Source organism: Engystomops pustulosus, chromosome 7, assembly GCF_040894005.1.
Source record: "Engystomops pustulosus chromosome 7, aEngPut4.maternal, whole genome shotgun sequence".
Lineage (NCBI taxonomy): Eukaryota > Metazoa > Chordata > Amphibia > Anura > Leptodactylidae > Engystomops > Engystomops pustulosus.
In genome coordinates, this window is record NC_092417.1 from 148,308,666 (window position 1) to 148,332,052 (window position 23,387).

Genomic DNA, 23,387 nt, shown 5'->3' on the forward strand with positions numbered 1-23,387 from the left:
TCTGCAGAAGGCATGATATAGAACAGGGGGAGCTGGGTAGATTGTATATAGTGTCCTATCTGCAGGAATCATGTTATAGAGCAGGAGGAGCTGAGCAAATTACACATAGTGTCCTATCTATTCCACCAGAAGAGCCTGTACAGTAATATAAAACAGCATTAAACATCATTTTGAATGTGTGATGCCTGGTTGAAGTGTCAATGTAACACTTAGAACAAGATACCATATATACTCGAGTATAAGCCTAAGCATCCAGTATCAGCAATTAATACATTGCTAACATGACTTGTAGGGTTCCTTCACACCTTACACTTCACACTCCTGAGCAAAGTCTTCAGTAATGTAGTTGATAGTGAGATTAACACGATTTTACATGAATAAATAGCATGTCTTTGTCTTTTTTCTAGGTCTTGGCAGACCCGAGAAACCATATCCATCACCACCACAGGAGTAAGGACCTTGAGCTCTTATCTGGGATAGGGTGCTATTAAATGGCTGATAAACAAATCAGGTAACCGGACAGAAAAGAACTGTGTTTTATAATCAGATTATAATCTCTGACCAGATTACAATAATTGTAATAAATTAGAAGTTGACACTTGTAGAAGGTTTTGTTCAGATTCTGGATCTTTATATATCTATGTCCGTGCTTGAGATTGTCTCTGCGGTGCCCTTGCCCGTACATGTGATTGGCATTCTCAGTGGAGGAATCATACCTGGGATTGTGCCAGGAGCAGATTCTCAGAATGAATAGTATCAAGCTCTGCCAATGGTATTGTATTGCAGTATAAAAGACTATATATAACCCATGCTTGACTCTCTTCAGTAATGCCTCTCCTGTGTTATCAGGACAAGTGCTATTCACCTCTCTTATGGTCCATAGTTCAGAGGTAGATATCCTACGAACTATATAACCAGAAATAATCTATGACCTGTTAGTAGAGAAGAAGCGTAGGATTTGTTCACACCTTGAGGTAAAGATCATTTAGGCCAAGACCACACATAGGGGCTCATTTACTTACCCGGTCCATTCGCGATCCTGCGGTGCGTTGTCCGACGTTGATTCAGAGTTTGCCGGGATTCACTAAGGTCTGTGTGCCCGATATCCACTAGGTGTCGCTGCTGCGCTGAGGTCCGCCAGAGTTCACCTTCTTCGTTCCGGTGTATGTGAGTGCTATTCTTGCGACACAATTTATTTTTTAAATTTCACGTTTTTTCCGAATCCGTCAGGTTTTCAGACGGCCTCGCCTCCCGATTTCTGTCACGTGAAAGCCGGCGCCCATGCACCACAATCCAATCGCGTGCGCCAAAATCCTGGGGCAATTCAGCGCAAATCGGAAATATTTGGGAAACCCGACGAAAATGCGCGATTCGGACCCTTAGTAAATGAGCCCCATAGAGTATATATGCTTCAGAAATTCTTGTAGGCTAAACCTCTAGTGTGTGAAGTTACCTATTGATGTCGATTGCACATAGGAACCGTAGCAGATTACCACACACAGATTAACCCCATTCAGCGGGGTTAATCCGTGTGCAGATTAGCAGCATATAAAACTGCATGTCGGCAGTCAGTGTAAATCTTGGACTTGTGCCACCAATTCCAATCCAGCTTTCCCCCGCCAAAGCGAAACCGAATTAACTATCAGGAAAATAAACCACGTGGTTCCTGTTGAGCGAACATGAAAGTATGATATAAAATAGGTGACTCTGGAAACCAGCTGTATTCTCTCTGTAACCTATTATTCACATAGTAAAAGAATTTATGATATAATATCACATGGGAAAGGCTCAGAGCTTTTAGGACATATGGGGATCATTTATTATGGCCTTTCAAACCGAAAACTGGCTGTGTTTTTTTTTCTTCTTTCTGTGCCTCTTTTGCCTTGATTTATGAAGTGTTGGTGCCACGATATTGGTGTTTTCCGACACTCAACTTTTTTGGGTGAAAAATGTTGTCGCCAATTGTAAATCGTTTTTTGGCGCAATTTGTGATGCAAAAAGAGAGCAGCTAAAAGCCGGTCTAGGGAGTTCTAAATCTTTTAGTCCGTGCACCAATTCATTAATCCATTGCCCCACAAACTTACATCCCACTGAAAAATATAGCACAGTTAGAGCGCCACCCTGCGCCAAAATGAATAAATTGAGGAATGTTGTGCCATAACAGATACGTATAATATTTGCAGAGAATAAGGGATACATGTTTCCAGAGGCGTAACTAGGAGAAACAGAGCCCCATAACAGTTTTTCTAATGGGTCCCCTTTCTCCTTTAAACAAAAATATGCATATTTGTGTACTCATGTGAGTTACAATCACACATGTTTATACACTCATATACATATACACACATACAGCATATACACACATTCAGCATACACACACCAGATATACAAACATGCAGCATATACACACATACATGCAGTACCATATAGACCCACAAAGCATATACACATCACATATACACACACATACAGCATTAACCTCTATAATCCACAATTTCTAAAAGCCTATGTTATAAGTTAGTTATGATCATGCATAAACCGCTACAAACAAAGGGGGCAACTGCTACAAACTATTCTACATTTAGGGTTCCTTTAAGAGCATGATACAAAGTGTAATACTTTCTGTACTTTCTTTTATTTGCAGTTTGCCCGCCAAGCTTATAAATGGAGGAATAGCTGGACTGATTGGCGTAACTTGCGTCTTTCCCATCGATCTAGCCAAGACTCGCCTACAAAATCAACAGAATGGCCAAAGAATGTACACCAGCATGTAAGTGGGAGCGCGGTCATCGCTGCATAGTCATAACCTGTATATAGTATCAAAATATATACCATATATACTCAAGTATAAGCCGACCCGAGTTTAAGCCGAGACCCCTAATTTTACCACCAAAAACTGGGAAAACCTATTGACTCGAGTATAAGCCGAGGGTGGGAAATGCATTGGTCACAGCCCAGTATATAGTCAGCCAGCCCCCAGTAGTATATAGCCTGACAGCCCCCTGTAGTATAAAGCCAGCCCCCAGTAGTATACAGCCAGCCAGCCCCCAGTAGTATACAGCCAGGAAGCCCATGTAGTATATACAGCCAGCTGGCTGGCTGTATACTACTGGGGGCTGGCTAGCTGTATACTACTGGGGGATGGCTGGCTATATACCATATGGGGCTGGCAGGCTGTATACTACATGGGCTGGCTGTATACTACTTGGGGCTGGCTGTATACTACATGGGGCTGGTTGTATACTACATGGGAATGCTCTTCTTTCTTCTCCTTGCTGTATTAGCTGGCAGAGACGCATTCGCGGGATCTGCTGGCCGGCATCATAGTGTGCGCCGGCCGGCAGATCGTGTGGACGCGTCTCTGCTGGCTAATGCAGCAAGGAGAAGAAAGAAGAGGAGCCGCACCGAGCATCGGGGACGCAGGAGGGTGAGTATGTAAGTTTATTTTTTTGTGCTGAAAAACTACATGAGTATACATGAGTATATACGGTAGACTCTGATTTAGTGGGTATTAGTGGATATTTATTAAAGCGTTTGCACCAGTTTTCTGTGTGACTTTGCACTGTACTTTGCACATGTATTTATAAAGCGTCTGCGCCAGTTTTGTGTCACTGCTGCACTGTCTCCAACAAGACAGAAAAAATGTGCACTTAAAGGGTGTGTGTTGGTGCTTAGTTGGACCATGCAACACAATCTGTCCAACGTGTGCCAGAATTATATCTGTGCCACAATTGTGCAGCATGAACAAAGTGCACCAAAAAAAAAAATGGTGCACACTTCCCGAGCAATGCAGGGTATGCCAGATTCATGAAGACCGTGCGCCAATTTTGATTAATCTGCCATACTCTGCACACTTTACAGGCAAACTACACATAGTACAGACTCCACTAGTTTTGATAAATGTGGGCCCCTGGGAAGTACCATTTACATGTAATCATTCAGCCTACATAGCAGGCATCAATTTCCACAACCCATCTCTCATTCATGGGATTATTGATCCTTACAAGTCATAATGTAGAAGGAGAGAAATAATGTTTGCATACGTCTTCCAGAACGACCTCTGCTGTGTCCTTGAAGTTCAGAAGCAGAAGTCATATGATGCTGAAACAACACAAAGCAAACATCAGATGCTGAGTTTGCAGGAAACATGATAACAAGGCAGAGAGAGCATTAAGCCAGATTGTTACACATTTGTTAGGAGCTAAACTAAAAAAACATTAAAAAAATAAATCATTTATCAAATTGCCATAAAATACATTTGTATGGGCGAGATATGGGTAGTGACAAAAGTGCTTGTATACAAGGTGCTTGTATAGTAGCTGCCGCAGACAGTTGTTTGCTGTAGATATGTAACTGAAAATAGCACAAGACTGTGTGAAACATTCATCTGCATTTTTCCCACTTGGCCGATAGATTTCACTTTGGAGGAGCGGCCTGATTTTTTTTTGGAAACTCTGAAAAAATTTTCATAGGACCAAGTCTGCCCACATACTGTAGAGATTTGTACTCACATCCATTTGTAAAGACTCCATTGGAGGGATTTAGTAAGAGCTGGCTATTATCAAGAGCTATTCTATGGTGGCTATATTAAGAGAATTCTGCTATAACCTGCAACAGGAACTTATACAGGTTAGGGTACATACACACACGGTATGCCCGCCATGTGCTGAAGAAGAGGAGGAGGTGACCCCTCCTCCCTCCATAGAAAACAGCGGCACACGGCCGCACACTCGCCGAAAGATAGGCCATGCTCTCTCTTTTTGCGGTGTGACCCGGATCGGTCCCCGTCGTGCCCCTATTGCCGTCTATGGGGCTGTACATGCGGCCGCATGTACGGCCCCACAGACGGCAGTGTGAATGAGCCCTTATAGGTAATGTTGTCGCACGGTGCACCCCTGCCCAGGCCATTGCACTGCAAAGCATGACCCATTCTGCACCCTTCCTGCCCACTATGTTGAGAAAGCATCTATACAGAACAGCCTGGATGATGGAGTTGGAGACCCCTTGTTCTTGATACAAGTCCAAGTTCCAGAGGTTTACATGTCTAGGACTTCTATGGTACATATATATATACTGTATATATATATACTGTATATATATATATATATATATATATATATATATATATATATATATACACACTCACCAGCCACTTTATTAGGTACACCTGTACAACTGCTCGTTAACACTTAATTTCTAATCAGACAATCACATGGCGGCAACTCAGTGCATTTAGACATGTAGACATGGTCAAGACAATCTCCTGCAGTTCAAACCGAGCATCAGTATGGGGAAGAAAGGTGATTTGAGTGCCTTTGAACGTGGCATGGTTGTTGGTGCCAGAAGGGCTGGTCTGAGTATTTCAGAAACTGCTGATCTACTGGGATTTTCACGCACAACCATCTCTAGGGTTTACAGAGAATAATCCAAAAAAGAAAAAACATCCAGTGAGCGGCAGTTCTGTGGGCGGAAATGCCTTGTTCATGCCAGAGGAGAATGGGCAGACTGGTTCGAGCTGATAGAAAGGCAACAGTTACTCAAATCGCCACCTGTTACAACCAAGGTAGGCAGAAGAGCATCTCTGAACGCACAGTACGTCGAACTTTGAGGCAGATGGGCTACAGCAGCAGAAGACCACACTGGGTGCCACTCCTTTCAGCTAAGAAAAGGAAACTGAGGCTACAATTTGCACAAGCTCATCGAAATTGGACAGTAAAAGATTGGAAAAACGTTGCCTGGTCTGATGAGTCTCGATTTCTGCTGCGACATTCGGATGGTAGGGTCAGAATTTGGCGTCAACAACATGAAAGCATGGATCCATCCTGCCTTGTATCAACGGTTCAGGCTGGTGGTGGTGGTGTCATGGTGTGGGGAATATTTTCTTGGCACTTTTTGGGCCCCTTGGTACCAATTGAGCATCGTTGCAACGCCACAGCCTACCTGAGTATTGTTGCTGACCATGTCCATCCCTTTATGACCACAATGTACCCTGTAACATCTGATGGCTACTTTCAGCAGGATAATGCTCCATGTCATAAAGCTGGAATCATCTCAGACTGGTTTCTTGAACATGACAATGAGTTCACTGTACTCAAATGGCCTCCACAGTCACCAGATCTCAATCCAATAGAGCATCTTTGGGATGTGGTGGACAAATCTGCGGCAACTGTGTGATGCCATCATGTCAATATGGACCAAAATCTCTGAGGAGCTTCCAGCACCTTGTTGAATCTATGCCACGAAGAATTGAGGCAGTTCTGAAGGCAAAAGGGGGTCTAACCCATTACTAGCATGGTGTACCTAATAAAGTGGCCGGTGAGTGTATATACAGTATTTTCTGAAAATTTTAGGCAGGTGTGCAAAGTAGGCATGCTTTCCAAAATAGAAGAGTTAATATTTAAATATTTTCTATAGAAAATGACGCCACGTTCAAATGCAGCGTTTGCTAATGCATTGTAAACCCAAATAATTTACAATTTGTTAAAGCTTAACTGTAAAGTAACTTGACAAAAAATAGTTTTAGCACATCTAGAGAGAGCTTTTGCTAACAATTTCTAACGATACCCGTGTCATGCTTTTAGCTTCTTCCTATCCTGAGATATAGGTCTAATAGAAATATGAGGCTATCTGTAAAATCCTCTGAGCTTTTCATGAAGTGGGCGGGACTTCCTGGTTGTGACATCATCTAAGGGCAGTGATGCCTATTGCACTCAGGGCATTATTTTTTGCCATTATACTCTATGGAAGCTGCTCCATATAGGCAGGCCACCCCTTTCTTATACAAAGAGATCTTTTCTGTAACATCTGTCCCCTAAAGATATATAACCTGTTATTCATGCACTTTACTAAATATTAGTTTGATATAGATTTCTCTTCTGTTCATTCCCTTTGCATTGTGTACAATATGCAATATCCCCTGGAATATTCAGTGTACAACCAGCTAATGACCACAAACCACTGCTGTGAAGATCAACACATGTCTAGCAGACAAAGAAGCTGTTGGTGTTCTCAGAACAATGGACTTTCTTCCCAGAGTCTAAAGTTAATATCAATGACTGTGTTTGAGATTAGAGAAGCAGAAGATACCCCCAGCTGCTGGGACTACAATTTAGAGGTGTTTACAAGAAGCCTGGGAAAATATCTGAAACATGTAAATGTCTGAAGTATGAAAACATCAAATAAGAAAAAGATTAGATGTAGTTAAAGGAAATTTACCACCAAAATAAAAGAAGTTGATTTTAGAGGCCATGGATAACAAATATAAGTAGATTACCACAGTCACTGTGCCTGGATCTATGAGTAAGTGTTCCTGGTTTATCATGTGTATAGGAATATTCCCTCGTAGCTGGCGGCAGGAGACTAGCTGTTTCATTGGGGCACATTTACTTACCTGTCCTGCGCGATCCCCGAATGTGCATTGTCCGACCGGAATGCACATCTGCCGCGATTCACAAAGATCGTGCGCCCGATATCCTGCATGTGTCGCTTTCCCGCTCAGGTTCACCGGAGTTCACCTTCTTCTTCCTGGTGCATGTAAGTGCATTGGATAGCAACACAAATTGAATGTTAAATCCCGCACTCAGTCTGAATCAGTCGGATCGTCCGGTGGCCTGTCTCCTGGTTTCTGTCGCATGAAAGCTTGAGCACGTGTGCCACAATCTGATCACGTGCGGCACAATCCCGGCCCAAACCCCTGTTAAATACCTGTCACAACGCCGCAAATCGCGAAAATTTCGAAACTCTGATGAAAATCTGATCCGTGGACCCTAACTTAATAAGCCCCATTGTCTCCCATACACTGCACACTGAAAGTAGAGGAGAATCAGCACCATCCAGATCTCTAACTCAGAAGCATTAGTGTGATTATTTAGGACATTTTAGAACAGTACCGAGAAGCATTGATCTCAATATAGAACTCTGGCAGCATCCATATGTTCCCCACTCTCACTCAGCCCCTACTCGATCTATGACTCCCCCCCCATAGGCTTCCACATATTCTGATATCTGTAACCTATCTGTTACTTCAGAAGGGACCTTCAAGGGCTTTTTATGAGTCTATGAAACCACCAGGGGCAAGGTCATAAAAAAAAATCCATTATTTTCAGTTTTGGGCTTGGGTCCGCTTCATCCAATGAGTGGCCTACCATTTGCCGGGGGCTTTGCGTGTCCCCTGAGGCTGCTTATTGGATGCTTCTGTGACCCATAACTTTTGGTCATACGCAGAGGCCTCCTTTTAATAGGAATATTCTTATGCAGTATCAGAAATGTCTTTGAAATCCATGTATTTGCCAAAAAAACATTAAAGCTTCCAAGTGAATGGAACAGATTTCCAATTGCTGCTTTTTTGTTATAAATCTGCTGCAAAGTACATTTATCCTAAAGAGGTACAAATGTCATATTAGTCAATGAAAACCTATTTTTCTTAACCGACAGGTCCGACTGCCTTATTAAGACTATACGCTCAGAGGGCTACTTTGGCATGTATAGAGGTAAGTACTAGTACATTCAATGCAAACTTATCATGTTGTGTATTGTGTTGGCCCAAGTTTTAAAGATCTCCTATCCAATCCATAACTATCTGATTGGTGGATGTCCAATCACTGAGACCCCTTCAGTAAGAAGAATGGGTCCTGTTACCCAAACTGAATGGACGGAAAAGTTGTGTATTGTGGCTCTCCCTGGCTGTCCCATGGAGCCACAGCATGGGGAATAGGACCCCCAATTGTAATCTGGTGCTATGTTCACCCTCATAATGTCCTGTAATGTTTAGATACCCCGTTTCTGGAAATCACCTCTAACATATTATCTGATGAACTCTATGGGACCTCTAAATGATATAAAAAATGTTTTCCGCCTGCATATTTGTATAACAAGATGAAATGCATTCATATATAGCTAAAAATTGCACACTAAGCAGTTTCTAGCTCTAGCATAAGCTTTCCATCACCTCTCATGCTTGTCATCCGTCTGCAGGTGCTGCTGTTAATTTAACCCTTGTGACCCCAGAAAAAGCTATTAAATTGGCTGCTAATGATTTCTTCAGGCATGCGCTGTCCAAAGATGGGTGAGTAACGTAATGTTTGTGATCTTTTCAAAAACATATATTATGTATTTTTTTTTGTTCCTTATCTGGCAAGTAGGTGTGACTTAGCAGGAAAGGGGTATAGATTAGGGCTCCTTCAGACCGGTGTTTTCCTTCCAATAAGGCTATTTGCGTTTCCATTTTTCAGTGACTTGTGATGTGCTGGAAAAAAAATTGCATCATCCACAATTTTTTTAGCGTTTGCACAACACGGGCTTCCATAGAAGTAAAGGTTCCCTTTAAGCCACAAATTTCCTGCCTATGGTCTAAAATAATTATGTCAACAAGGTAGATGTGGCTGCTATGGATATCAGTGTTTAGAATTGTTGTATTATATATAACATCCCTTGTATGGTAACATCACTGTACAATGACTTACTGTGACATAACTGCATCCACTACCTCTGTACTGTGACATCACTGTGTGCGGTGCCCTTGTATTATGATGCAGTATTCCTGGGCATAGCCGTTATTTAGACCCTAGTAGTAACATCATCTTGTTCACTGTTCTTGTTATTGGCCCACATTTATTAAAGTGTTTGGGCCACTTTAAATAAAAAATGAATAAAAAATGAAAAGTGAATGTATCCATATGCAGTTGCTTCGTTTCACACATGATATTGGGGAACTAGTTTTTTTTTGCCAACCATCTGTTGGACAGAACAGATTGGAAATGGGTGTGTTTTTTTGTAGAAGTGTAAAGAACACGGTTGTTTAAATTAGCTGTAAATTCTGAGGGTGCGGTCACATGGTGCGTTTTGGTTGCGTTTTCATTGCATTTTGAAACACATTACAACAGCTGATTTGCCTAATTACATTACTAATAATATTTGCGTTTACAAAATGCAGTGGAAACGCGATGTTAACACATGCGTTAAGAATGCGTTTATGTTGGCGTTTTGTTAGCACATTGTTAAAACATGCTTCAACACTGCATTTACACTGAGTTTTATAAACGCAAATGTTATCAGTGATGTAATTAGACAAATTGCCTCTTCTCAGCTGCAATGAAAACGCAACCAAAACGCACCGTGTGACTGTGCCCTAAAGGTGTCTTATGTATGAATACAAATTAAGGGGGAGATTATTCATATGCTTGTGCGCTGACGTATGATTATGATACATCAAGAAGTTTTGGCCACTTGATGTATCTGCTAGTCGGGCTGCACTGTATATATTTCCACGCTAGGTCCTAAATTTTCCGAACCTTCCAAACTTTTACTTGTGAAAATTTGCTTGCGTACGGCTAGAGTGCAGTTACAGGGTGTCGCTCCTTCATGTCCATCCACGGTCGCATGGTGTGTAGATGGGTGAAGGGGGAAATAATTGAAATTGATGGCGGTTTGTGATCATTGTTTTATAGCATAGAGATCCCTGATAAATGTCCTCCTAAATTTTTCTCAGAGTCCGCCTTTCCTATCTTTGTATTTCCTTAGATGCTTGCACTTCAATCCTTTCAGGTCCAGACTTGATAGTAGAGCAGCACAGTAGAGCTTTTTGTACTTGCTCCCATATTGTGTATTTGTTGGCAGGTGTACAGGCCGGCATGTAAGAGATAATTATTGTGGATGAGCAGAGAAGGAATGAAATGAGGAAAAACTCACCAACAGATGGAGAGGAGGCAGAGCATGTAAGGAAAGTGGAGGAAGCTGGAATACAGGAAAAGCAAACTCACTTGATTTAAGATAACGGGGAAAAAGATATAGAGAGAAAAAGGGCCAATAGATATTTCATTTAAACAAATTTGATTCGAGCCTTAAAGGGATCCTGTCATTGGCAACCACAGAGCTCACACAGTACCCTTTAGATGTCTTTATACTGATGGCTCTATCCATGGGATTAGATCCACCATTTTTTATAAAAAAAAACTTTTATTTTTGATAAAGATCCAGTCAGGGAGGCAGCTACCCTGCTTCCTAACCTACACTGCTCAAGAATAAGGACATTGAAAGAGAAGTCGGCTGTGTGTGACTCGATGAAGAGAAATCAGCTCCTTCATTCACCGCTCCCTTGGGAATTCTCTTCACCGAGTCACACAGCCAAAGCCTCTCTCAACTCCCTCATTCCTGATGGGAGGGGGGGATAGACACCTAAACGGTGCTGTGAGTGTAATATGGGGGAGGGGGCACTGGTGGCAGGTTCCCTTTAAGCAACAACTTTCCTGGACCAATTTGTCATGTTTTGTGCAGCGCTGCATAATCTGTAGGCGCTATATAAATGGAGAATTATTATTCCTGCCTATGGTCTGAAATAATTATGTCAACAAGGTAGATGTGGCTGCTATGAATATCAGTGTTTATAATTGTTGTATTATAATATCCCTTGTATGGTAACATCATTGTCCAATGACTTACTGTGACATAACTGCATCCACTACCTCCATACTGTGACATCACTGTGTGCGGTGCCCTTGTATTATGATGCAGTATTCCTGGGCTATGACATTGCTGTTATTTAGACCCTAGTAGTTACATCATCTTATTCCCTATTCCTGTTCTGTGACCATTCTCCATGTTCTGTAAGAAGATCACATACATTTTTGTAATACTTAAATAAATTTCCCTATTGTGCATCCTTCACCATCAGTTCTAAACTTTGGATTAGATTCAGACCTTGCACCACATTTATTTCTACGTCAAAGGAGAAGTTTAAGGAGCAGCACCACGTAAAAAAGGAGAAAAGTTCGGGTGCAGGTCTTCACAACAGGGTCTAGTAATGGCCCGTACATCCAAGGAAAAAAGATACTGAAGCAGCACTCTGTAAACGTGATAAAGTAAATTTATTCCACCTCCATGATGCGACGTTTCGTCTATTCAATCAAGACATTTTCAAGTATGCTTGAAAATGTCTTGATTGAATGGACGAAACGTCGCATCATGGAGGTGGAATAAATCTACTTTATCACGTTTACTGAGTGCTGCTTCAGTACATTTATTTCTGCGACTCAACAGAATTGTGTTGCAGGCTCTATATTAAAGATGCCCTCCCCCCAAAAATTTGATGTACACTTCCAGAGCAGTGCAGAGTGCGCCATATTAATGAGGACCGTGCACCACTTTTGATTAATCCGGCGCAGTCTGCACACTCCACAGGAAAACTACACAGTATATCAGTATATATATTATAAACATTACATACATATAGCTCTATATGTCTCACATTGCTGTTTGCATAGGTTGGCAGTTTGTCAATGAGCACACCTCAGACTCCTAATCTGAGCTCCTGTCATGCAATACTTTCCACTACATTGTATTCAGGAAACATGTTTGTATATATGAGTGTTGTACTGAGTATACGTCTGGAACCATAAACCACCAGGCCTAGCTTTGTAAAGACTAAGGACAAGCAGGAAATGTTAAGAGCTTTATGTATGTAGCTTAATGAAATAAAGGCCTGTTCAAACGGCAAGGTAATATAGTCTGAGGGGGAGATTTATCAGTAGTGTCTGAGGTAAAATTGTGCAACCAATCAGAGCTCAGCTTTAATTTTATAAACAGCTGTGGGAAAATTAAAGCTGAGCTCCGATTGGTTGCAATGGGCAACTAGAACAGTTCTGCTCTCAGACACCTGATAAATCTCCCGCTGAGTATCTATAAAAAATTTTTGATAAACTATGGCTTGGATGAACTGAAATTAATAAATCATTGATAATTATTTTGTTTTGAATATGTTGTCGGGTCAGGAAATTTAGCTGAAACAAGTACAAATGTTAACCTCTGCAACCGCCCTTAGGACCAGGCGTTGGCCAGATTTCATAGACCAATGATGGCAAACCTTTTAGAGACCGAGTGCCCAAACTACAACAAAGACCTGCTTATATATCGCAAAGTGCCAACACAGAAATTTAATTTGTGATTTATACTCGCTTCACTGTCGCAGTTTTCATTGAGGACACCAATAAAGCATATAATAGTCCCAGGTACAGCTGTCACTTTAAAATAGCTCTGTGCACAGCAAGTCCTGGGCTGTCTGGGACTGCAAGAAGATTCCTGGAGTCATCTCTGGTGATGGCCTGAGTGCCCACAGAAAGGGCTCTGAGTGCCACCTCTGGCACCCGTGCCATAGGTTAGCAATCACTGTCATAGACTGACCACAGGATATATGATGCAAGGTTTTTCCCCGCTGTTGTCATGATTGCCCACAGGGGAGTAGGGACTCCATGCATCATATATTACTATGTGGCACCGAGACCCATCCATGGCACTGTGCTCAGTCCATGAAATCCAGACATCACACGATCTGTTTTTCAAGGCCGCCGGCGTTAGGCTAAACATACAGCCCCCATTCCTCAAAGCTCAAGAAGAGTGTTTTATTTTTGTTTTTCTAAGGTTTTAAACTTTATAGGTATAAAATACCACAAAAAAATACCAAAAAAATGTCACATTTCTGCCTGACGTATCTATCCTTGTCTATAAACATAATCAAGATTTTTAAACAATTATTGCAAATCGGGCACAACCAAAATAACACGAAAAACAATGTTTATGCGACAGATTCTCAGCCACAGAATCTATAGAACCATATACAAAGATTTTTGTTGTGGACAGATTGATCAATATGTCCTGGGTTATGCTATAGCAGTGTAAGTTAAGGATATGTTTGTTCGGCTTAGTGTATAGATGCATTGAACACATCACCTCACTGTAAATTGGAGATCAAAGGTAACCAGCACTCATTGTGAAACACATGTCTATAGGCAAGGAGCAGAGGGCACATGTGGGGAGCAGAACACGGGAAGACAAGTGCCATGTACTATAACCAATGGGCGGAAGGAGGGACATTCTGAGTCAGATCTTTCTTTTTCGTTCTCATGCCAAAATCCGATTCACATGCAGCTCTATTTTTCCTCTGAAATGTGAAAAGCGATGGAAGGGGCAGATGGACTTGTGTAATCTCTCAGCTCCAAAATGTAAAGGATCAAAAATTGTGCTGTCAACATTTTTGTATCTGCAGCTCTTGATAAGCCATTTATAGCCTCCCCTGCATGTGTGAGGGAGACTACCACCTGATGGTCACATACTGTACTGCAAGCATCAGAAAGTTAACCCCTCCCTGACTTTCTGTTGCACGATTGAATATTTAGTGCTATGTACATAGAGGGCATCTGTAGCAGGACCCCCACATAGAAGAAGTACTCGTTCTACAGTAATGTGACCACCATATTTCCACTGAGGTTTCAGTACCAAAATTTCCGCATTAAAAATAAGTTTCATTTTCATTGATTTTTTTCAGGTAGACCAAGAAGCAGGAGCATATAATATAGATTAATGTGAATGGGGCCATGCTGCAGTACCCTGAGCCGCAGATGGCTGTAAGCATTACTATACTGCGGTAAAAACCTTAAAATGAACACATTACTAAAGCAGGCTCGCTGCCCCTTTATTACCAGGATTGGTAGTGGTCCCAGGAGTTGGATCCTGATCAGTCATAAATTGCTGATATATCCTAGAGATGCATTGAAAGTAATCATGTAAAGGGAACCTGTCAACAGGTTTGACCATAAAAAATGGCAGCCAGTGTTAGTTATTGGTCCTGGAGATCTGTGTAACCATGTGTTGTGGTAACTTTGAAAAATGTATAATCGTTCCAGGATTGTCGCTTCTCCAAGTGCTCTGCCCAAGTTTCCTGACGCTGCTTTCCTCTTGTCCCTCCTATTTGCTTTATAGGGAATCTATCAACAGTTATCACCATACAAAGATAGATACAGTAGTCCACATTTACTATGTGCAGTTTGCCTGTGTAGTGTGCAGGGGTACCAGATTCAGGATTTCTGGCACACATTCTTCATGAATCTTGCGCCACATGCACTGCCCCAACAGAGTGCACTTTTTTTGATGCACTTTTAACACATGTGTCTGACTTTGCATGTTAAATCTGGCGCACCGTCTGACTGAGCAACATAACACCCCTGTCAGCGCAGAAATTTGTGTTGCATGAACAATAGTGCACCTGCGACACAAAAGGGTTGTGTGCAACACAAATGTAGTGCAGACACTTCTTAATTACCTGTCCAAACAGTTTACACTGATAAAAATGTGCAAAGTCCGACAGAAAGCTGGTGCAGGGGCTTTAGTAAATCTGTGCCAGTGAGAGCAGCAGGAATGTGATCAATATATTTTTATTCCAGGATTGTAGCTGGACTTTGAGTACTCTGGTGCATTGGTGCGTGACATCTCTTTACTGAGCACAGCACAGCCCCTCCTCTCTGCCCTGTCTAAATATTAGGCTGCAGAGCAGTGAAATGCACAGATCAAAGTAGTGTAGTGTATAGTAGTGTACACACCCCCTGTGTTCCATGTCCAGCTACAATCCCGGAATATAAATGCATTTTTATACAGTGCTGCTGCTACTAAAACATAAACTAAGGTATAATTACATACAGTAGATTAGTAGGGTCAATAACCTACACTGATACAGTGCTATTGTAGATTTGTACATTGTAGGGTCCACATCACAATAGAGTTACTACGGTATTCAGTTATTTAAATTGTCTCCCTTGAAGTTACAATAGTTTGTAACCTTACAGTCCCTTTACAGTTCAAGAGAACCAAAATGTAAAACACTGGAGGATCAGGAGCACCAGAGATCTTTAGTTCAGTAGAACATCAGGAGCTCCAAGTATAACAGACTGTATTACAATCATATGAGACTATCATTATAAGTAATTTAACAACACACTGGTCCTGTGACAAGCGACTATGACATTCCAGACACATGGCTATTAATTAGTTATGCACATCCACAAATCAATGATTTTTTATGGATTTTTTGCTTTATAAGCCCAATTACACAGAAGACGCTATAGAACTGCAGCACAGATTGGGCAGCCACCTGCTGTAAACTAGCTGATAAGTGGGGACTTGGGAAATATTCCATCAATTAAACAAGCTGAGAATAGATTCTGGCCCGCATCCTGTTGGAGAAACTTGCAGAATGTCACAATGACTCAACCCATAAGCTCCTTAGAATTGCAGCACATTTAGGAAAATTACACTGACAATATATTGTTCACACTCTACAGTAAAAGCTGACCTACTTCCTATACAGATATCTCCTGGACTGTGACATAAGCCAACAGAATATAGTCAAATATTTCACATAGTGCTTGTATATGGTGCTCCCAATCCAAACAAAGCCGTTAGGATGTGGCACCTTGCTTTGTTATAGGGTTGCCATTTTTCAGCACTGGTCATGTTTTTCCTTCTAAGGTCTAAAGCCTGTTGCCCATGAGCGAGTTTGGTGGTCAATATTCTCCATAAAGAGAGCATGGACCTTAAATTTTCTAGGTTTTGGAGATGTGAGTTTGTTTATGTGGACTGTGGACCGTTGGCAGCGTTAAAAGAGAAGGAGTATTTTAGTTAAAACTAGTTATCTACTTTAGCCCTATACAAAAGATTGTCAGGGTACATGCTGGATCACCACTGAATTCAGGTTCTCCATGCTCTTGTGGCTGGGGCTAAGGTCCAAAAGATTAATTTACCCAAAATGAGAAGACCAGTACTACAAGTTACTACATTTTTTGGCTTAAATGAGTTGTAGTATGTCTTGCATTTACCTTCTATGCAAAGATAAATGTATGATTGGGACTCATCCAAATTCCCGGGAACCCCCTGATCTTCAGAACGGGGAACCTCAACTCCCTCAACCTCCTCCATGCAAGCAGGACATCCAGATCGGCTGGTATGAAGAAGATCAGCAGAATGGCAGTCACCTTGTTTGATGGATCACAAGGGGTCTCAGTAATCTGACCCTGGTAATTATATATTTAACCCCTGTGGATAAGGGTTAAATGTAAAAATTAATACAACCCCTTTACAAATTTACATTTGGGCCTCCAGTGAGACCTTGACTTTCTGACGGGAAATATATTTTGAGTCATGGAATTACTGCATGTTAGTGTAAAATAATTGGTATAAAACAAGTAACATCAGCCTGGATTTTATATTGCAGTAAGAAGTTAACACTGATAAAGGAGATGCTTGCTGGTTGTGGTGCGGGAACATGTCAAGTAATAGTTACTACCCCTATGGAAATGCTGAAGATCCAGCTACAGGACGCTGGAAGACTGGGTAAGAGATGTTACCAACTAAACTGCCGTCTGTGTACCTTCTCTTTCATACAACCATGATCGATCCATGAATCGCTGACTTCATGGACCAACCACAGTGAGGGGTCCAGGGAAGAAGGGACTCCTTACATCATATATCATTATGATGCTCGGAGTCCTGTACTCTACACTTGTCTGAAAGAGTCCTTAAGCTACATATAGACCAACATGGCCGATCTTTGACAAAGTGAGGTCTGTTTTTTCATAGACCAATTCACTTCACGATATGATGGGTCAGTGAAAACATCCTGTAGGTCCACTCTGCCGAAATTTGTGGTGGACACTCCTCTGCTAAAATATATACGGTAGTTGTGTGCATGTAGCCTGATAATTAGGGACCTAATGTATTCTGTATACAAATGTTAATTCTTTGCATATTGTATCTTCGCAGCTGCTCAGAAAAAGATGATGGCTAGCCAGTCCGGAGTGAGCGGTGCAGCAGTGGAGACCAGCTCAGCTCGACCCACGGCCATAGCCATCTCTAGGGAACTTCTGAAAAGCAAAGGCATTGCGGGGCTGTATAAAGGCTTGGGAGCCACGATACTAAGGTTACTACAACCACTATTAGTGTGTAGACACCTTTGGCTATATAAACAGCTAAAGAAAGGTGCTGGACTGTGTATTATTATCAATGTTACTATATAGGGTTCACGTTACAAAGTAACATGCAAACCGGCGCCAACAGTGTTACTAGTAGAAACTCATACACAGAGTAATGAAGAATGGTTATAGCAGCATACTGTATAGGGACAGGTTATGTGAGGCTTTGCCAGTCTGCCTGCCCTCTTGGCACCTTTTACTGTGCCAGCTCAATGACTACTGGTATGAGACACCACCACAAAATCATATAAGCAACTTGTCTCCCCATTCTTATCGGCTAACATAGCCTACAAAAAATATTAAATGGAAAAAAGTCTCTGGCGGGCACAGCCCCAACGATACCGCCGACAGCCCAACGCGTGCCCGACTCTCCAGGGGCAGGGGTGATCACGGCAGGACTTTCCAGCGGTGCTCAATCAATATATAAAAGAGGATATCCATACATAAACATAGAGAAAGATGACGGCACTCACCGGTTCCAAAAGCAGGAAAAGCGTCCTTTATTGGTGGGGAAGCATGCAGGGGGGTAAACAGACAGGTTCCGGCAACGGGGCCGTTTCACGCACTGTGGCGCTTTCTCAAGCCGATGGCCACGCCTCTCCGCATCATCGCTAAAGCGCCACAGTGCGTGAAACGGCCCCGTTGCCGGAACCTGTCTGTTTACCCCCCTGCATGCTTCCCCACCAATAAAGGACGCTTTTCCTGCTTTTGGAACCGGTGAGTGCCGTCATCTTTCTCTATGTTTATGTATGGATAGCCTACAAAAAGTTGCATCTCCCTCTCATCTAATAGTAATAGATCATGCCATTGTTTTATTTTATTAAATGCGATGCCTATGCATTATCCCCAACCATGCTGATATCAGGTGTGAAAAGACACTGGGGCAGATTTATCAAGCTGCCTAAGAGTAAGAATGTGCTTAGTTGTCCATAGCAATCAATTACAGCTCAGCTTTCATTTTACCTGTGCTCCTGAATATTTTAAAGTGGAGCTGTAATTGGTTGCCTTGGGCAACTAAGCACATTCTTACTCTTAGGCAGCTTGATAAATCTGCCCCACTATTTTTAAATGTCAGGTCCTGGCTTCCCCTCCACACTTGCAGTTGGTGCTGCCTGAGGCAAGAGGCTCACCTTGCCTCATGGAAGGTACACCAATACCCATTCCCCTATTATTTTCTTCTGACTGCTTGTTATGCTTTAAAGTTACATCCTTGGTAACATTCACTGCTTTTCTGTATTACAGGGATGTGCCCTTCTCTATTATATATTTCCCTCTGTTTGCCAACTTGAACAAACTCGGGCAGAAGTCGCCGGATGAGAAGTCTCCATTCTTTGTATCATTCCTTGCAGGGTGTGCAGCCGGGAGCACTGCTGCTGTTGCGGTTAACCCTTGTGATGGTAGGTGTTACATGTAACAGGATCCAAAAGAATAGTAAAACTACAATGTATCACATGGACAATTGTATCATTACAGGCAGTCCCCGAGTTATGTACAAGATAGGTTCTTTAGGTTTGAATTTGTATGTAAGTCGAAACAGCTATATTTTATCATTGTAACTCCAGACAGAACATTTTTTGTGCTGTCATAGGAACAAGGATTATCAATAAAACTTAACTACAAACACATTACATTTGATCATTGCAGCCTTGAATTAAAGCAAAGCATCGAGAGGTCACAGTAGGGAGAGTGGTCTGTCTGTAACTAGGGGTCATCTGTAAGTCAGGTGTCCTTAAGTCAGGGACCGCCTGTACATCTATTTTGCAATGCAAGCACCATCATGTATATTATAAGTATTTTCATAGTGACTTTTCTTTAAGTTCATATTTTCCTTTTTTTAAAAATTTTCAGCATAGATGCAATTTAATATGGAGACAAAACATGACCAATATTTTCTGACTTATTTTATTTTTTTTTTGTAGAAAAAAATAGGAAGGAATAATATAATTTATTTTAATATTTGTAACTGGATCTCATGCATTGAAAGAAATAAATTCTTACAAACAAATAATCTTATCTAATTATCCCGTTTACAACCATATCACATAATCTGCTTCATGGTTAACGTTCTCCAGAACAACAGTCCTCATTGTTATGTTATGCTTTCAGTAGCTGGGATATGAGCACTTTTTTGTGACCTAAGTCTGATAATATCAACCCAATGGTCAACTTAATGAAATCAGATTGTTAAGAAGCTGCTGTAAAGCCTCTGGGATTAGGCAGGTGATACAGACAGCGGGCCCTTTTACTAACCCACTTCCCAGCTGTCCCTTCCTATTGCCTGGCTCATCGTAGGCAGTGCCTAGTCAACTAGAAGACTTTCCCTCCCCACAACAAAGTTAGGAGATGTCCCCCGACCCTCAGGAAACCTCTCTGCCATGCATCTATTTCAAATAGGAGGGAGATGGGTGTTTTATAAATTTGAAATAGACATAAGATGGAGCGGTTTTCCAAGGTTGGGGGGGGGGGGGGGGAGACTGCTCATCAGTTACCACTCCCATGGGACACGGGGCACAGCTCTACAGAGAGAAAGGTAAACGTTCATCTAACTTTTTATCGGAAAAAGACACTTTTATTATAAAAACTCTTTGGCAATGTGCACACTATTCTCTATGGAGACAGAAAAAGGCCTCCAGATGACAGGTTCCCTTTAGGAAAGAAGGAGGGAGAAGGATATCAGTCAAAGCAAATGGACTACTAAGCATTTTACGCTGATATGATATGTTACAAAGTTTCTTGTATTCAATATACTATTGATTTATGCAAAGTTGAAAAGTCCGTGACCATTTCAAATTCTATGATGATACCTTATAAGAGAAATTACAGCAACCATATGGGTATTCAGTTTCAATTTCTAATGCTTAATTTCCCTTGTGGTTGTGCTGGAGGTAAATTGAACGCCTGGCTATGGGTCTTTTCACAGATTACAGCAGATTATTGGGGTGTCCAGAATAGAGATGAAGTCAGATCAGTAAATTGTCAGAGGATCTGCTGTCAGTAAGGCTGTGGGACACTAGAGTGGAAATTGACCTTGTGCCTTTTGTTCTTTGAACCAATGGCACGCGGCACCTTTTAATGTATCTTTGCCCAAAGATACTCCATTTTATTAGGCCTATGTAATCTATGCCCTTGTAAAAATGTTTTTTCACGGATCACTCAGCAGTGGCGTAACTAGAAGCTGATGGGCCCCAGTGCAAAGTCTGTGCCAGGCCCCCGACTATAATGTATGGTTTATAGCAATAGTCTTCCCATATGGGAAAGGGACACCATAAGGGCTCCCTAAACCTCTTGGGCCCAGGTGCGATCGCAACCTCTGCACCCCCTATAGTTACGCCCCTGTCACTCAGCCTATAGTTTATGAGGCTACGTGAAGCAAATTGACTCAAGCAAATTGATCATGTTTGTGTGTAAGTAACCTTAGGGTGTGCCCAAATCAGAAAAACCTTTTCTGCTAATATCAATAAGTGTGACAGACTGTTATTATTATTGCTATTTTATACATGATCCATACAGAGAAGATCTCTAGTACAGGCGGTCCCCTACTTAAGAACACTCGACTTACATACGACCCCTAGTTACAAACAGACCACTGAATATTGGTAATTTCTTGTACTTTAGTCCTAGGCTACAATCATCAGCTATAACAGTTATCACTGGTGTCTGTAATGAAGCTTTAGTGTTAATATTGATTCTTATGACAACCCAACATTTTTTAAATCCAGTTGTCACAGAGACCAAAAAAGTTCTGGCTGGGATTACAATGATAAAATATACAGTTCCGACTTACATACAAATTCAACTTAAGAACAAACCTACAGACCCTATCTTGTATGTAACCCGGGGACTGCCTGTATTTAAAAATAGAATAACCAAGCATTAGGGATTTTTTCCAAGAAAGTTTATCTGACTTTATTTGCTTTAGATACACATTATTGTAATTCTTATATCTAAATTATAGCCAAAATAGGTAAAATGTTTCCGCTTTTTTTGTTTTCCAGTGATAAAAACAAGACTACAGTCACTACAGAGGGGTGTAAATGAAGATACATACTCAGGAATCGTAGACTGTGCCAGGTAAATGTCCTACAGCCAAGGATTACATTTCTGGAATATATAAATATATATCCTTAATAAATATATATGCAGTGTACTAGACATATACAATAAAAGGTACTGGTGCATATATATTAAGGGGTTGTCCGACTCTTTTGAAAATTGTACAGGCAGGCCTGGGAGGTAAGTTTTAAAAAAAGAAAGCTTTACTCACCTCCTCCGCTCATGATGTCCGCAACGCCGTCTCGCTGGACAAACAGGGGCACGGAAAGTTTGCTAAGTTCGGCTTTGCCCAGCAGAAGTGGCTGGCCACATCCACCCTTCCCTATTCCCAGCGCAAGTGAAATATTGCACTTGCTTTAGTACTTATTCTCAAATTAGCATCTTTTGCATCATTTGCTGATTTGAAGATAAAACACAGATGAAACTGAATGCACCGTAAAAGTGTTTGAGTGAAAAGAGTAGACTTTTTAACATATAACTACAAGTATCTCTTTAACATATGTGCTGGTAGCCTTCATGCTGGCCAAAATGTTTAACATAGATGAAAAAATCTTCTAAACTTAACTTCCAACAGGACAGTGAAAATTTATTATAGAATTTTTTATGTAAACCCCAACCCTAAGGGCTTATCCATATGGCTGTATTTTTGGTGCATGTACACAACTGGGCAGAGGCATCACATATACCAATAATGTGTGTTAAAAAAACAATTTTACCATATTGATAACATGACTATTTCAGTGCATATTGCTAAGGACACAGAGCGGAAGTCTCTGACATTCTCCAGGTCTATCTTCTCCGCAGACATACACTAACCACACTGAGAAAGTGTCCGCCTGTTGTGGAAGCGGCTTCTATGGGAATCAGGCCTCCGTAATAAATATTAGTTGCATAAATATAGCAGCTGCATAATCAGTTCTTTTTCTCCCTTGTATAACTTGTGCACATTTGGAGGTACAATTAACCACTTAAAGGAAATCTATAGTCAAAATCCGTCATGATAAAACAGGGACACTTACTCCTAGATCCAGGCACCGTAACTGGTAATCTTCTTATATTTGTTATCCATTCTAAAATCAACTTTTAAAATTATGTTAATGAGCCAGAAAGGTTCTAATGGTGTTACCAGACCCCATTCATCCTGTAGCTTCAAAGGCTGTTTCACGGTCTCCCCCTCTGCTTCCTTAACACATTCCCCCCCTCCCTCTGCTTGCTGTAATCTCAGGGCAGCAGCGGAAGTTTCAGTTCACAGTGGGAAGGGGGAAGTGTTTCTTGTGAACATTGTGTGAATCTGCAGCATGAAGGAGCTCTGGTAACACAGAGCCCTTCAGACCCGTTAGCATAATTTTGAAAGTTGATTTAAGAAGGAAGGAGGCCGTGGATAACAAATATGAGAAGATGACCATATACAGTGAGTCACAGTGCTTGGATCTATGCGGTAGGCCTCATACAGATGACCGTGTGCTCGCCTGCACTGTAACCCGAGCAAGCACATGACCTGAAGGAGGAGGGGTGAGCACTTCTGATCTACCCCCTCTCCATAGA

General features: G+C 41.5%; 1 protein-coding gene across 1 annotated transcript in view; it reads left to right on the forward strand.

Annotated features, from left to right (window-relative positions):
* Positions 1–23,387, forward strand: part of SLC25A22 (solute carrier family 25 member 22) — a 46,422-nt gene that overhangs the window by 18,601 nt on the left and 4,434 nt on the right. The window contains exons 2-9 of the mRNA XM_072118185.1: positions 408–511; positions 2,645–2,770; positions 8,434–8,489; positions 8,974–9,064; positions 17,033–17,151; positions 17,581–17,737; positions 19,032–19,186; positions 21,785–21,860. Of these exons, the coding sequence (XP_071974286.1) occupies positions 492–511; positions 2,645–2,770; positions 8,434–8,489; positions 8,974–9,064; positions 17,033–17,151; positions 17,581–17,737; positions 19,032–19,186; positions 21,785–21,860 (800 nt within the window). The 5' untranslated portion in view covers positions 408–491. The remainder of the gene's footprint in view (positions 1–407; positions 512–2,644; positions 2,771–8,433; positions 8,490–8,973; positions 9,065–17,032; positions 17,152–17,580; positions 17,738–19,031; positions 19,187–21,784; positions 21,861–23,387) is intronic.